The sequence below is a fragment of the Talpa occidentalis genome, unplaced genomic scaffold (assembly GCF_014898055.3).
Source record: "Talpa occidentalis isolate TD23 unplaced genomic scaffold, MPIMG_talOcc4v2.1 talOcc4.369, whole genome shotgun sequence".
In the NCBI taxonomy this organism is placed as follows: Eukaryota; Metazoa; Chordata; class Mammalia; order Eulipotyphla; family Talpidae; genus Talpa; species Talpa occidentalis.
The window spans coordinates 15,596-32,058 of NW_023603951.1; the positions used below are offsets into that span (position 1 = coordinate 15,596).

Here is a 16,463-nt window from a genome sequence, read left to right on the forward strand (position 1 = left end):
TGTGCTTCCTGAACGTTAGAAGATAGTGACCAAAACACGTGGATGGAGGCACAGACTTGACAAATCCACAGTCAAGTCAGCCCCAAAGACCAGGTAGTAGACATGGGTCTATTAGTAGCCAATTTATGCAAAGACAGTTGGACACACTTTAGCTTCATTAAAACTTTCATGAAGCTACTTGCCACCTATCAGTTTGTGAAAGAAAATAATTTTATCGAGTACATAATTTGATTGCAACTATGAGGTATCTGCTCGTGTGTCCCTTTGGAGTGTTTACCTTGGCTGATGAGCCCAAGACCCCATCATGTGCAAGACACACTCACACCTATGTTGTTCACTGTGAACTGTCTTTGCCAAAGTCACAATCTCCCACCAGCATCATACTGAGTGCACAAAAGGAAGAGGGAGTTTGTACACTTGGTGTGATTCTAACTTTTGCACATAACTTAAAAAACAGCAACATTTCACAAAAGGTCATTTTGGGCTTCCATGGAAATATTGACACTTGAAAAATGAAAAATGCATGAGATGGTATTCTATAAAAGGAAAGAAAAAATTACCAAAATTTCCATGTTCAATCAATAGCTGTTTCTTTCAGACTATTATCTAATGAATACTCCTTTCTTTTCTTTAAAAAAAAGTTTATAAATTTAATAGGTATGGATCTACTCTACAAATAAAACTACCAGACTAAGTGTACTAAAGAAAGACTAACTTTAGAATATCTGGAAAATTCTCCTGCATAGGATCTATTTATACTTAATCTGAGCATCAGCTTACCTACACAATGAGTGATTCAAGATCTGCAGTAGTAAGCTAAATAGGTCCACCTAAGTGCTGTTGTGCCTAACATAATGACAATCTCTTCTAAAGCCAAATTCCTTTCTTTAATACATTGATGTTCAGTTTTTATTGATGTCAAGAGTTGATGAGAATTTCCTATATTATTGGCTTGGGGAAATCAATGGTTTATGTGAATAATTATTTTCTAGATATTAACATAAGCCCCATTCTAGGCAGAATTAAGAGGAAAACCCTCAGGAAACACCATCCTCCTGACACCTACATCCCAGACAGTCCCCACCTCCCTTACCTGATCCACTTTCTGTTGGGGAGTTCAATGCTTGCTGGAGCTGTTCCTCATCATATGTTTCTAAATCAGTATCACTGTCTTCTGCTGAATAGAATTAAATCTCTTAGAGAACCTGGCGTGTGACCAAAGGAAACCCTAACTGTGAAGCCCCCGAGATTTTCTTCCCTTACTCCAGGGATTGTAAACATCATGTCGCTACCCCCTCTTTTAGATGATGTCATATGGCACAGTTTATATTAGTTCAGAGAGTGTCACAGCAAGAGATAACATGCCAGTGAGGATGCAGAGAAAAGTGAACCCTTGAGCACTGTTGTGGTTTGAGGATTAGGACAGCTGCTGCAGCAAACAGGGTGGAGTTTCCAGCATGGAGTTGAAAATACAATTACCATGTTGCCCAGTAATTTCATTTCTGGGCATATAGACCTGGAGGAAGTAAAGTCACTTTGTTGAGAAATAGGTATTCCCCCTGTTCATTGCATGATTATTTGCAATAGCCAAGGTATGGAAACAATCTAGGTGTCCATCAACAGACAAATGGATAAAGAATATGTGATTCACACACACACACACACATACACACACAGTACCCTTATTCAATAAAGAGGCATCCTAGGATTTTGTTTTCACTATCTACTTCCAGAAGGTATATTTTGTGTGTCCCTATACTGCATCCTGACTTAATATTATCACTTTATGACAAGTTTTATCACAAAGGTTAAAATTAGGATAAAATGAAATGAAAAGAAACTGAATTGAATTGAATGGAACTGAATTGAATTAGATTTAATGAAATACCACATTGGCGATGCAATGACTGCTTCAGACTCTCTGGTAGAGTCCCACCCATGCAGAAAGCAAAATTATCCGAAGTAGGTAAAGTTAGTCACATGTGTCTAGAACATATCAAACTGCTAAGACCAAAAGCTGCTATGCCCTTGGAATAGGCCATAACTTCTAAATGTTGTGACCTTCTGTTTTAAATCTATTCAAGCAGGGCCTCCCCTGGTGGAGCAGCAGTTGAGCAGTGGGCTGCGAAGCTGCCTGCAGCCTCTGCAGCGCCAGTTCAATCCCCTTCCTCTGGCAAGGGTCCCACATGGCGTGACAGACCTCTCCTGCCGTGCCCACTGCTCCCCTCAGCAGTGTACTCGGTCCTTCTGCCTGCTCTGCTCCCTGCTCTGGCTCTGGTGAATTCTCTCACCCTCCCATATTTCTGACTGTACCCAGTGCTTGTATAAATAAATAAACAAATCTTAAAAAAAAAAAATCTATTCAAGCACCCACATAAAAAACGGATATCAAATGAATTATTTGACATCTTTACCACCCAAAGTGCCTCAGAACATGCCAACAATTGCAAGGAATAGATAGCTTCTACTCAAATTCATGAATAAGATTTTCCTGGATGCCTGGATTTTCACATCAACCATCACATTTTCCTTTGCACTTATGAATGTTCCACTGAAGTTAATTAAATTTTTGTGCAACACTTGTTTTTTCCACTATGTGGAATCCTGTGTGCTACAACTGACTGTAGGAAGATCTACAACCCCAAACAAAAACCTCCTATCATGGAATTTTTTAAGGTTTCCTATCCCTGCATTTCTCCAAAGGGCCAAGGTAACTATGAAGAATGGTATTTGAGGGCCTCCCTGGTGGTGCAGCGGTCGAGCGCTGGGTTGCAAAGCTGCCCGCAGCCTCTGCGGCGCTGGTTCGATCCCAGGCTGCTCCCTGGCCACTGGAGGAAGGTCCCACTAGGCGCGCAGACCTCTCCTGCTGCCCGCTGCTCCCCTCAGCAGTGTGCTTTGGTCCTTCTGCCTGCTCTGCTCCCCGCTCTGGCTCTGGTGAATTCTCTCACCCTCCTGTGCTTCTGACTATACCCGGTGCTTGTATAAATAAATAAAATAAATAAATCTTTAAAAAAAATGGTATTTGAGAATTAACTGCACTTTTGATTGTGGGGTGTGCTCAGAGGAAAACCCTCAGGAAGCACCATCCTCCTGACCCCTGCTTCCCCAACAATCCCCACCTCCCTTACCTGGCTCACTTCTTGCTGGGGAGCTCAATGCTTGCTGAGGTGATTCTTCAGCAGACATTTCTAAACTGGTATCACTGTCTTCTGCTGAATAGAATTAAATCTCTTAGAGAACCGGCATGTGACCAAAGGAAACCACGGCTGTAAACCGAGGGGTTCACAAATCTCATGGGTGAGACTGTCGCTGGCCTCATGCTCTCCTGGACCTAGGGGTTAAGGAAGCTTCGGCCACAACCATGGGGACTGAAGACACTCCACCTGTCTCTCTCCCTCCCTGTACACTTACTCTCTCTCCTTTTCAATCTGTGCACACTTCTTCCATGTAAGTGCATGATGAGGGACAGAATAAGAGAGAAGGTGGAGGGGGCAAAAGGCGCCATTTCTGCGGTCATTGAACTGCGCTACAGCCCACGTCCTGGACCTGAGGGCTTTGGAACTGAGACCCGGGACACGAAATTCGGGGCGTGGGTTCTCCACGACGGTGGGGCCCAAGGCAGACACAGCACCCCAAAGCCGTTGAGGTTTACCCTACCATTCCCGCTCTGTTCCCTCTCCCACGGGGTGAAAAAAAACAGTTCCCCAAGGACACTAGGAGAGATCTCTGGTGCCACCTAGTGACCAGAAAAAAAGTCACTAACACCCCATGGAACAGGGACCTTTCTTCAGAAAAGACTGCTTGAAAACGGCAGAAGGCTCCCGGAGGAGCCAGTGGCCAGCTGGGAAGTTAGCCCACACCGGGCCCCTTCCGACCAACAGTCTGAGCCCAGAGGGGGAGCGGGCACCCAAGGCCGGGGCAGACCGGGTGCGCAGAAGATTATGCCTGAGACTGGACGCGCAGGGAGTGAGTCCTGCATTGCCATTTTAGAACAGGGACATTTCTTCAGTAAAGACTGTCTGAAACCAGCAGAAAGCTCCCTCAGGAACCAGAGGTGAGCGGGGAAGTTCGCCCACACCAGGCCCCTTCTGGCCTGCAGTCCAAGCCCAGAGGGGGAGCGGGAACCCACCGCCAGGGCAGACCAGGAGCACAGGAGAGTGTGTCCCCACATTGGCATTTTAGAACAGGGACCTTTCTTCAGTAAAGACTGCTTGAAACAGACAGTTGGCTCCAGGAGGAGCCAGAGGGGAGTGGAGAAGTTCACCCAAGATGCTGACCAGTCCCAGCAACACAGTGTCCCAACGCATACGGCAAATTAGAAAACAGACAGTAGGGAGTAGAAGAACCACACGCAACCTAACAACTCCACAGGAAAAAAGCACACCACAAAAAGAAAACCACCCCCCAGATTGCAACGACAGTAACTTGGAAGAACTTCTGAGCCTTCCAGAAAGAGAATTTAAAATTGCCATGATTAAAAAAGTGACAGAACTCATAAAGGAAAACAATGATATGAGAAAAATAATCAACGATCAGAAGAATGAAATTGAGTCCCTAAAGGAGGAAGCAAAAGAAAAAGCAGAATAGATGAAATGGAAGAACGAATAAGTACTCTTGAAGACACAGAAATAAAAAGAACCAAAACAGAAAAGGAAAGAGAAGTACGAAGGAAAAAGACGGAAGAAAGACTTTGGGAACTATCTGACTCCGTGAGGAAAGGAAATATAAGAGTTATAGGAATACCAGAAGGAGAGGAGAGAGATGTAGGAACAGAGAAAATATTCAAAGAGATAATTGAAGAGAACTTCCCAAATGCGAAGAAGGAGCTGAAAATTGATATACAAGAAGCAAGAAGAACACCAAAATTCCACGACGAAAGGAAAAATACAGCAAGACACATAATAGTAAAGCTCCCAAGATCCAGGACAAGGAAAAAATAATGAAGCTGACAAGAGGGAAGAAACAGATAACATTCAAAGGAAAACCAATCAGGCTGACATCGGACTTCTCCGAAGAAACACTACGGGCAAGGAGAGAGTGGAGGGACATAGTCAACAGACTCCAAGAAAACAGATGCCAACCAAGAATATTCTATCCCGAAAAGCTCTCCTTCCTCTATGAAGAAAGAATAAGGACCTTCCCAGACAAACAGAAACTCTGGAATTTCATTACAACTAAACCCCCACTCCAAAAAATACTACAAGGAAACCTAAAGCCAGAACCTCAGAGGGATGAATAACAACGAAAGAAGGCCAAAAAAAAAAAGTTATTAAAAGAATAAATAAATAAAATCAAAGGAAAGACAAACACAATGGCAAATACAGATGCTAACTTATCAATATTAACTCTAAATGTAAATGGACTAAACTCTTCAATAAAAAGACACAGAGTTGCAGCCTGGATTAAGAAACAAAACCCAACCTTTTGCTGTCTCCAGGAAACACATTTAGCTACAAAAGATAAAAATAAACTCAAAGTTAAAGGATGGAAAACAATCCTACAAGCAAATGGACCAAAAAAGAAAGCAGGAACAGCTATACTTATATCAGGTAAAACAGATTTCAAACTCAAAAAGATAAAAAGAGACCCCAATGGTCACTACATTATGATCAAGGGGACAATACTTCAAGAAGAAATAACACTCATTAACATATACTCACCAAACGAAGGAGCACCAAAATATATCAGACAACTGTTGTCCTCTCTGAAAACAGACATCAGAGAAAACACATACGTAGTGGGAGACTTCAACACACCACTATCAACAATGGATAGACCAACAAGACAAAAAATAAGTAAAGAAACTAAAGCTCTAAATAAGGACGTAGAGCATTTGGGCTAACAGACATCTATAGAACACTAAACCCCCCAAAAACGGAGTACACATTTTTCTCAAGCGCACACAGATCATTCTCCAGGATCGATCACATACTGGGGCACAAGACAAACATCAACAGATACACCAAGATTGAAATCATATCAACCATCTTTTCTGACCATGAAGGCATCAATCTAGAAATAAACCATAAAAAGAAGGCAAGGAACTCTCCTACCTCATGGAGATTAAAAACCACACTACTGGAAGACCACTGGACTAATGAGGAGATCAAAGAAGAAATTAAAAAATTCTTTGAATTGAATGACAAGGAGGACACAAATATCCTAAATGTATGGGATGCAGCAAAAGCAGTAATAAGAGGAAAATATATAGCAATAGAAGCTCACATTAAGAAACAAGAAAGAACTCAAAGAAGCAACCTAATCTCGAAGCTCAAAGATCTAGAAAAAGAACAACAAAAAACCCCCAAAACCAGTAGAAGAAAAGAAATAATAAAAACCAAAGCAGAAATAAATGAAATTGAAACTAAAAAAACAATCCAAAAGATCAATGAAACCAAGAGCTGGTTCTTCAAAAAAATCAGTAAAATAGACAAACCCCTAGCCAGGCTCACAAAGGAAAAAAGGGAGAAAGCACAAATAAACAGGACCATAAATGAAAGAGGAGAAATCACAACGGACACAGCAGAAATCAAAAGAATAATCAGTAACTACTATGAACAGTTATATGGAAACAAGTTCAACAATCTAGAGGAGATGGACAAATTCCTACAACTCTACAATCACCCAAAGCTAGATAAAGAAGAAATAGAACACCTAAACAGACCAATTACAAGTAGCGAAATTGAAACGGTAATCAAAAACCTCCCCAAAAACAAAAGCCCAGGACCTGATGGATTTACAAATGAATTCTACCAAACATTCAAAGACGAATTAGTGCCTATCCTACACAAACTCTTCCAAAAAATTGAGCAGGAAGGGACAATACCAAACACGTTCTATGAAGCCAACATTACACTAATACCAAAACCGAACAAGGACAACACAAAAAAGGAAAACTACAGGCCAATCTCCCTAATGAACACTGATGCAAAAATCCTCAACAAAATTTTAGCTATCAGAATCCAACAATGTATCCATAAGATAATTCACCACTACCAAGTAGGATTCGTTCCAGGGACACAAGGATGGTTCAACATCCGAAAATCAATCAACGTTATCCAACACATCAACAAAAAGAAATATAAAAACCGTATGATAATATCAATAGATGCTGAGAAAGCTTTCGACAAAGTGCAACACCCATTCATGATAAAAGCCCTTGAAATTCTTGGGATACAAGGAACATACCTCAACATCATAAAGGCCATCTATGACAAGCCAACAGCCAGTATCATTCTCAATGGTGAAAAGCTGAAAGCAATTCCATTAAGATCTGTAACAAGACAAGGATGTCCACTCTCACCACTGCTTTTCAATATAATACTGGAAGTCCTAGCCAGAGCAATAAGACAAGAGAAAGACGTCCAAGGAATCCAAATAGGAAAAGAAGAAGTCAAACTATCACTATTTGCAGATGATATGATAATATACATAGAGAACCCCAAAATCTCCACAGAAAAACTAATTCAGTAAAGTGGCAGGATACAAAATCAACACACAAAAGTCAGTAGCCTTCCTACACACAAACAATAAATCTGAAGAAGAAGAAATTAAAAAAAAAAACATTCCTTTTATTATCGAAACAAAAAAAATCAAATACTTGGGAATAAATCTAACAAAAGAGGTAAAGGACCTATACAAAGAAAACTATAAAACACTGTTAAAAGAAATAGAAGAAGACACAAAGAAATGGAAAGACATCCCCTGCTTATGGATTGGAAGAATAAACATTATTAAAATGGCCATCCTACCAAAAGCAATATACAGATTCAATGCTATTCCAATCAAAATTTCAATGTCATTCTTCAAAGAAATAGAACAATTATTGATGAAATTCATATGGAATCACCAAAAACCCCGAATAGCCAAAGCTCTCCTGAAAAAAAAAAAGAAGGGAATGGAGGCATCACACTCCCAGACTTCAAACTATACTACAAAGCCATAATCATCAAAACTGCATGGTATTGGAACAAGAACAGACATACAGACCAATGGAATCGAATAGAAAATCCAGAAATAAACCCACAGATTTATGGTCAACTAATCTTTGACAAAGGAGCAAAGACTATGCATTGGAGCAAAGAAAGTTTGTTCAATAAATGGTGCTGGGAAAACTGGGTCGCTACATGCAAAAGAATGAAGCTTGACCACTACCTCACACCATACACAAAAATCAACTCAAAATGGATTAAAGAACTAGACATAAGACCTGAAACCATAAAATACATAGAAGGAAATATAGGCGAAACACTAAGTGATATTCACATCAAAGACATCTTTACAGACACATCACCCAAAGCAGTGATAGTGAAGGCAAAGACAAACAGCTGGGACTACATCAAATTAAAGAGCTTCTGCACAGCAAAAGAGACAATAACAAAAAGAAAGAGAAACCCCACCGACTGGGAGAACATTTGTGCCCACAACACTAATGATAAAGGACAGATCACAAAAATCTGCAAAGAGCTGATGAGACTCAACAACAACAAAGAAAATAATCCAGTGAAAAAATGGGCAGAAGAGCTAAAAAGAAACTTCTCTGAAGAGGAAATGCAAATGGCCAACAGGCATATGAAAAAATGTTCAACATCACTTGTCATCAGGGAAATGCAAATCAAAACTACCATGAGATACCATCTTACACCAGTGAGAATGGCACATATTAAAAAAACTAGCAACAACAAATGTTGGCGAGGGTGTGGAGAAAAAGGAACTCTTCTGCACTGTTGGTGGGAGTGCAAACTGGTCCAACCACTGTGGAGAGCTGTGTGGAGATTTCTGGACCTACTAAACATAGAGCTTCCATAGGATCCAGCAATTCCACTCCTAGGTATTTACTCAAAGGACACAGAAACATCCATTCCAAAGAACACCTGCACCCCTATGTTTATAGCAGCACTGTTTACAATAGCTAAGCTTTGGAAACAACCCAAATGCCCAAAAATAGATGACTGGATCAAGAAGATGTGGTCCATATACACCATGGAATATTACTCAGCATTCAAAAAAGATAAACACATGCAATTTGCAGCAACATGGATGGCGCTGGAAGGGATCATGCTCAGCAAAATAAGCCAGAAAGAAAAAGAAAAACACTGGATGGTCTCACTCATAGCAGGAATCTAGAAAACTTAAATAAGGGACAAGGAAAATGAATAACTATAAGAAAGTGAAAATCAAAATCAACAAGAAACTATGAACCAGAGACACTCTATGGGGGGTAGAGGGCGGGAGGGGAGGCATTGGGGTCAAAATAAGGGGGTTGCAATTGTATGGGGAATATAAAAATAAAATTTATTATAAAAGAAAATAAAACCACTCTCTTAAAAAAAATACAGAGAGAATACCAATTATGATTTCCTAACTTTCTGCATTTCCCTGAAATTTCAAGTAAAATAAATGCACAGAACAGATTCCAGGATAAACCAGGCCCTTGTAGCGATCGAGCTCACAGTAAAATGCCTCAGGTAACAGCAGCCCTTAATTCTGACCCTGCATTCCAGCCCCACTGCCCCTCTCTTACCAGGCCCCCTTTTCTGCGCTGAGGTGGAGGGTTCTGGCAGCTCCTCTCCATCACTGGAGTCATCACTGCTGATCACTGCACAGAGAAGTAAAACCCTTTAGGGTCTGGGATGGGGGTCTGGGATGGGTTCCAAGGACCCCCATAGCAGGGATCCCCACCATGGATACACTGGGAAGACCCACTTCGTTCTACCAATTTCTACCCCCCTCACTTGATCTCCATCCTCTACCCTCACCCTACATCAGCTGTGCAAACTCACACAAATAACAACAGACCCCCTAAGCTGATTCTTTCTCCTCTGAAAAATGGGGACGCAACACCAACAACATGAAGTTTCTGAGAACATTCAATGACATGTCGTCAGTATCACCATGTGGGATATTCTGAATGACCAGCAAATTCAATCATGATGATGAATGCCATAAAGGCATCATTTAATTTTGAATAGCTCAACAGCATTAATAAGAGCGATTAAGACTTGTGACAGGGGCCGCTAGCTGCTAATGTGCCAACGGGTTTACTGGGAGGCCTGTCTGATGTTTGGAGAGTGCTCCAGGCCTGCTGTCCAGGGGCCCTGGGTGCACAGTAGGGTGGGGGTTGGGGAGTGGTACAGGCCCTAGCAGCCATAGTTCTGCAGCAGGTAGTGCAACCCCCCCCCCCCCCAGCACCACAAGGAATGGTCACCACCGCCCTCCATTGGCCACAGCTGGACATGACATCAAAGCAGGGCAGCAAGACCAGGCAGAAACCTGAGAAGCCAGCACCTGGGCAAAGCCTCCAAGCCAGAGCCAGCGGGCAGGCAGCGCATTTAAGGAGATGGGCTCTGCCGCCACCCAGGCAACAAGAGGAAGGCCTGTGACTGAGAAATTAGTACAGAGATGGAGGATTCTGAGCCATTAGTAAGACAAAGCAAAAGCCCCCAACCTCCTCCGCCCTTCACCTCAGCACATTCTGTGAAGCCACGTAGCATAAACTTTGAGAAGGTCAGCATGAGTGTGTGTTTGTTAACTGCTGTGTGCCCCCTGCACAGCTGTGTGTGTGGCATGTGGTAAGAGCTCATAGACACTTGTCAAAAAAATATTGGCCCTGGACACCAAAAGGTAGAGAATAAATCTAGTTACCATTTTCAAAAACATAGCGTAAGTCTGGGTACTCCTTCATGTTGTTCTCGCTGAACAATGCTTCTAGAAATCTCCCATCAGCTTTCTTCTCCAGTTCATGGAGGACATTGTACACCACTCTTTGTACAGGAACCAGGTTTCTACACGATTCTTGACAATCCTAAAAAATACAAATGGAGAAAATATAAACACACACTTTTACCTTACAGAAGAGTTCCAGAAAATGATTTTGTGTTAATGTATTCCTGCTCTCCGCGTAGGTATCTTCTCATGGAAAGGTATAGAACCTCTGTCTATTTGGTTACTAGATGAAACAAGGAAATCCTTCCTTCTTAAAAATATCCATTTGTGAATCTGATCTCTCCACCCTCATATGCATTTCACGTAAGAAGAGATTTTGAGGAATAAAAGTGGGTTCACACTTACACAATCGTGTGGCCCTTAAAGAACCTGGCAAATGGTTTCAGGCAGAGGCTCAGCAGGGGATAAGTTCTGTTGACAGGACCACCCTGCCCATTCCCCATCACTGACTTGACTTGAAGGGCTCCAGGAAGCCTGGTGATGGTTCTTTCCTTGTGTGACCTTTGCCATGAAAAAGCATGCGCATCGGGCAGAGGAGACTTGCATGTCTTGCCAAAGACGTCTTTTGTTGACATTAACCCAGATGCCAAGACTTCTAGCTCCAGTGCTACTGACCCCAACTCCAGCGGGCACCACTGCCCCAGTTCCTCTGGTTAGAGCAGGGCTGTCTCTGGACATGCCTCCTTCTCCTCTGCCTTTTATCTTAGAGAAACACTTGGAACAACAATATTTGACAAGGTCCCCCATCCGTAGGAGACTCCTCAGTTTCCTAGCTGTGCCCTGACTTTTGGATTTAGGATAGCAAGGCATAAGCTATGTGGGGGCCAGTGAGACAGATCGTGACATAAAAACTTCACTTACTTCATACAGGTTGTCGCTGATGAACCCCCGGTCATGGAGGGTTTCAAGGAGAGGAAATGTCTTTCTTTGGGCATCTTTTTGGCAAATCCCCAGTTTATGTCTTTTAAAGTGACTGAATAGAAGGTGACAGAAAATCCTTTGATCTGTGTCCTGGTCTTCGGTGGACATCCTAGGGAGGAAGGGTAACATGAATAAATGCCAAAAAGATTCTGGGTGGCCTGTGAAGGCTATAAGGGTATGTATGTAAAGGATAGGCTGTGAAGAGCCAATATATCTGAAACAAAAATGGTTTTGGGTAGAAGCTAGTATAAATGGATTGAAGCAGAATAGGAAGATATGATTGAAGAAAACTCGAAGACTAGGAGGACTTCAGCACAAGACTCAGAAAGTCCAGTCTCTCCTGATCTAAGCTAGATTCCCACGCATCCAGTAGAGATTCCCACGCATCCAGTATATTTTTTTAAATTTTGAATTACTACAAAATGGATTTGAAATAAACAGAGGAATGAAAAACAATGGGATGGAAGTAAAATCTAACCTGGAGACGGTTTCATTCTAAAACAAGATCAGCTGGACTCAGGCCAGCAGCTCTCCCGCTGCTGTTGAAAAGACCCGGAGTGCTGGCTGCATGGTCCACGCCTGCCTTTCAGCACATGGCGAGTGGGGGGTCTTGTCCTCACGCCCCGAGCCAAGGTTTCGTTGCGTGTCTGCACGAGACACCCAGAGCAGCAGCCTGGCCAGAGGGAAAAGGCAAGGTCCAGAGGGACAGACTGACCTGGTGCTGAGGTCTCTGCTCTCTTCGGCCAGCGTCCCGCCCTGCCCCTGCTTGGTCCAGCAGCCGGGCTCTGTCCTTTCAGTCTCACCAGCCTGGGGGAGGAGGCTGACTGGCTGGCCCCACCCTGAGCAGGAAGCTTAGGTACCCATTTCCCAGAGAAGCCCCGCCCAAGTGGGGAACAGAGAAGTGAAAGTAATTCCTGTGCCCTGCACATTTCCTCGGGCAGTGTCAGGAATGGGGCCACAGGAAGGAAGCCCGGGGAGGGCGTCAGGGCCTGGAGGGCGAGGGGAGGACCCCAGGGAAGAGCCCCAGCCCCCAGGAATTTGCTTCTTTGTGCAAAGCCCCCAAAGCATCTCTGTGCACCCATCTGTCCTCAGCCGCTTCTGCCTCCTAGGAGGGGGACCTCCAAGCTCACCCTTCCCCGAGCTGAGAGGGCTGTGGGGGGTGGGGGTGGGAAGAGGGAACGGTCAGTGCTTCTGCCAGGCCCAGGCAGGGGGGAGCCCAGGGCCAGGCTGGAGAGAAGCCAGCACCCCACAGTGTGGCTGGGGAGGCGGTGCCTAGGTTTCTGGAAATCCCTCAGAGGTAAAAGCAGCTCAAGGTGGTGGGGGCAGAGGTGGAGCCAAGCTGGGGAGCCTTTAAGGTGCCTTTAAGTGGAGGCTGCTTTGTGCCTGCAGCCTGAGGTGAGGCTGGAGGGAACAGAGGAGCTTCCAGGAAGCCCGGAGGGAAAGAGGGAGGAGGTGGAAGTGACCCCAGAGGAGCCAGACATGAAAGGGGGGGGGACCCCAGGGCATGTCTCACCCTCAGAGCTGCTCCGTCCTTGGAATTTTCATTCAGGGTCTGAGGATCCTTCCAGGAAGGGCAAGGAGAGGCCGGAAGATGGACATGGGCGCCAAAGGAACTGGCGTTAGCAAGGGCCTGGGTGCGGCTGCCTCTGCCGCTGAACGCCAGTGAACTTAATGGAAAGAGGGAGGCTTTCACTCAGACACATAGTGCATCCGAGTGAATAGGACCCCCTTCCCTGTGCGCTGGACTGGACACTCAGTGACGGGTAAGATGGGGGGCAGACTAAAGAAGGCACTGGCCAGCCGCATGTCTGCGACTCCTGACGACCTAAGACAGGCGCAGTCCCCGAGGGGCTTCATCATGATAAACTTTGGCGTTCACATCAGACAAATGGCCTACATGCCTGTAAGCCGAATCCAGGCGGAAAGCCCGCAGTGAAAAACCCCTTCTTTTGGCTGAGAACATGGCTGCTGCCTGATGGCGTCACCAACAAAGCGGTTTAACTATTAACCAGTTGGTCATTGTTCCTGCAGAAGAAGCAACATAGCAACCAGTCTATAATTATACTCTTTTCTTACTGACTCTACTTTTTCTATTTTGTGTGAAATCTGTTTCAGGAAATGCATGATAAAGACAATAATGTGTGGCCAATTAGTTTCAAAATAATCATAGTACTTCTCACATGAGTCAATACCACAAAAATTAAAATGCTTACGTAGAAAAAACATTGTTCACCAAAAGTAAAATATACCAGTAGTTAAACATTAATACTTTCTGATAATTAGTGGTCTTGGAAACGAAACCAGAAAAACTAGCTTAAGAAATGCTGTTCTGTGTAATCAAAAATAATTGTGTAGATTTAGATTCCTGTAATCAGTACCTTGCGATTGCTTAGTGTCCCATGCCATGGAACATGGATCACATGTACCTGAATGATGAAGTAGATGTCTTAGGTATGACTAAACATCTCATGCTGAGACAGAATTAACTTGTATGAAATCATCCATTGTTAAAAAAAGTATAACGTCTATGGGCACCATGTATACCAATCTGTCAATCACTGGAGGTCAAGACAGACAGAAGGACATACAGACATACAACATATAGACAAAGACAGTTTTTTTTTTTTTATGCCATGTAGAATATGTTATGTAACTGCAGTTTTACTCCATAGGCTTAGAAAAAAAATGTCAAAGTCCAAAAAAAATGTGGAGTGTTGCTGGCAGAAAAATTTGCGGTTGTCATCCTACAAACCTAAGACTTTGGAAATAGGAAGGAAAAGTTTTATTAATCACAAGAGTTACACGACCTTGTTTATCACATTAGGGTTTTCAGTGTTGAAGACTTTTTGTTAGAAGTCAATCCTGGGGTATTCTGTACAGCAACTGAAAGAATAAAAATAACAGTTAACTTTTAAGCAAAAGGAGTCATCTCTTGTTAGCCACCAAGCAGGCACTCCTTGGGTTTCCTGGAATAGAACCTGAAAAAGCAAAATCAAATTATTAGTAATTAACTTTCAATTAAAAGGAGTCATCTCCTTACTTTTGTTAGCCACTCTGGGACAGAAGCTGAAAGAGCAGATTAAACATCTAAGCACAGATTACACCTCCCCCACACTAGGGAGGGGCAACAACAACACAGGTATGAAAACCTGGTACAGTTACATGATGCACCCTAAAGAGTGCTTTCCACAACAGACCTTCCTCAGTAGGAAGCAGAAACTTAGAATCTTGTCTTACACCAGCAATTGAACAAATCCAGTATTTAAAATGGCAAACATGCCCAAAACAAATTGTGTAGACAAAATTCACAGTAGCAAATCCTTCAAGACTCAGACAAAATCTTGTTAATTTTTCTGATCCAGACTTTGCAAAAATTCAAGTTATCTCCAAGAATCCATGAAGGATACTAGCAATTACCAGTTACTGCTTAAGGCTACTGTTTCCTTAACACCCAGGCATACATTTGGTAATTAAAAACACCACCGCTCCACAGTTGGCTTGCAAAACCGGTCAGACACAGGGCAGGAAGTAGTCAAAGACAAAGCAACATACCACTGAAGAACCATTATTGCCTTTAGAAATGCTAATGAGACAGCAGAGATTACAAAAAGAAAGAAAAAAAAAGTTCCAAGTGGCCTCAGACGCCATCTTTGATCTGGCCACATGGTCCAATGTACTGCCTAATCTTTTGAGTAAAACTGGCACAGAACAATTTCCACAAAATCAAAATTTCTTAGCAAGTCACTACAAACAAATTACACACAAACACACAGAATCTTCACAAAGCCCAAGCCAGTTTTTTAACAGAAATCGACATATGAAACAAACACACCGGAGAAACCAAAAATCACATTTGCGCTTATGGTAGCCAGCGCCACAGGGAAGCCCAATTTCCCCATGGGGCTGACTAACCACGGATGGCTCTGTCCTAAATTACGTTGGACGCCAAATCTGTTATAGGACAGGGAGAGGGGCAGCCCAAACCCCGCAAACCTGCCTATTCTAAATGGGTTCTGCCATCCGCCGCATCAACACAAAACATATGACACTTTAATGGGAAGGAACTTTAATAAAACTAGGAAACAATACAGGTAAGGCAAAGAGTCTAGTTTCTAAATGAAGCACCCAAAGTTACCCATCCCCTCGTGGGTAAAACTCCATCCATATGGGGTCGGCCCAGAGCAAGGCCCCAAAGCCTGCCACAAGTCTAAAACATCTTCCAGTGGGGACCCACAGAAAAGGGTCACAAACAACCGGACAAGCCCGGAAGGAAAAGAGCAAAATCAACATCCAAATAAAAGCTGCCATTGTCACCTCCCATGGGTCTCACCCACATCTGTGTCACCCAGTCCACGACCAAAAGACAAGCGCAGTTTCTTCACATGTCTCTAGGCTCCATGCGCCTCCTTCAGGTCTCCTGGCTCCATCCTGCTTCCTTCCTCAGTCTCTTCTTCTGCTTCTCCTCTTGCTGCTCAGCTCCACCCTCCCTTGGGTGGGGCAGGGAACCTCCCCCTTTCCTGGGGACCACCCTGTTGCATAATCAGTACCTTGCGATTGCTTAGTGTCCCATGCCATGGAACATGGATCACATGTACCTGAATGATGAAGTAGATGTCTTAGGTATGACTAAACATCTCATGCTGAGACAGAATTAACTTGTATGAAATCATCCATTGTTAAAAAAAGTATAAAAGTGTATAATGATTTTGAGCAAATTACATTCAGATCTTCACTCTTGAAGTGTGTCTGCCTGTCATTTATGCCTCGAATCCTTGACCATCCTGCACGAGATTCACATCCCTGGGACGGCCTGGCCA

At 43.4% G+C, this 16,463-nt stretch overlaps 1 protein-coding gene across 9 annotated transcripts in view; it reads right to left on the reverse strand.

Moving 5' to 3' along the window:
* LOC119256669 (nuclear body protein SP140-like protein) overlaps positions 1 to 16,177 on the reverse strand; it is a 31,653-nt gene extending 15,476 nt beyond the window's left edge. For 3 of the 9 annotated variants that reach the window (XM_037524446.2, XM_037524444.2, XM_037524441.2), the window contains exons 1-8: positions 15,977 to 15,997; positions 13,160 to 13,313; positions 12,125 to 12,319; positions 11,587 to 11,755; positions 10,645 to 10,804; positions 9,524 to 9,598; positions 3,129 to 3,212; positions 1,094 to 1,177 (exon numbers count right to left, since the gene is read on the reverse strand). In XM_037524446.2, coding sequence (XP_037380343.1) covers positions 1,094 to 1,177; positions 3,129 to 3,212; positions 9,524 to 9,598; positions 10,645 to 10,804; positions 11,587 to 11,754 — 571 coding nt within the window. In that variant the 5' untranslated portion in view covers position 11,755; positions 12,125 to 12,319; positions 13,160 to 13,313; positions 15,977 to 15,997. The other 6 variants (XM_054700207.1, XM_037524443.2, XM_037524442.2 and 3 more) reach the window with 6 other exon arrangements.
* Between the last annotated feature and the right edge of the window lie 286 nt (positions 16,178 to 16,463).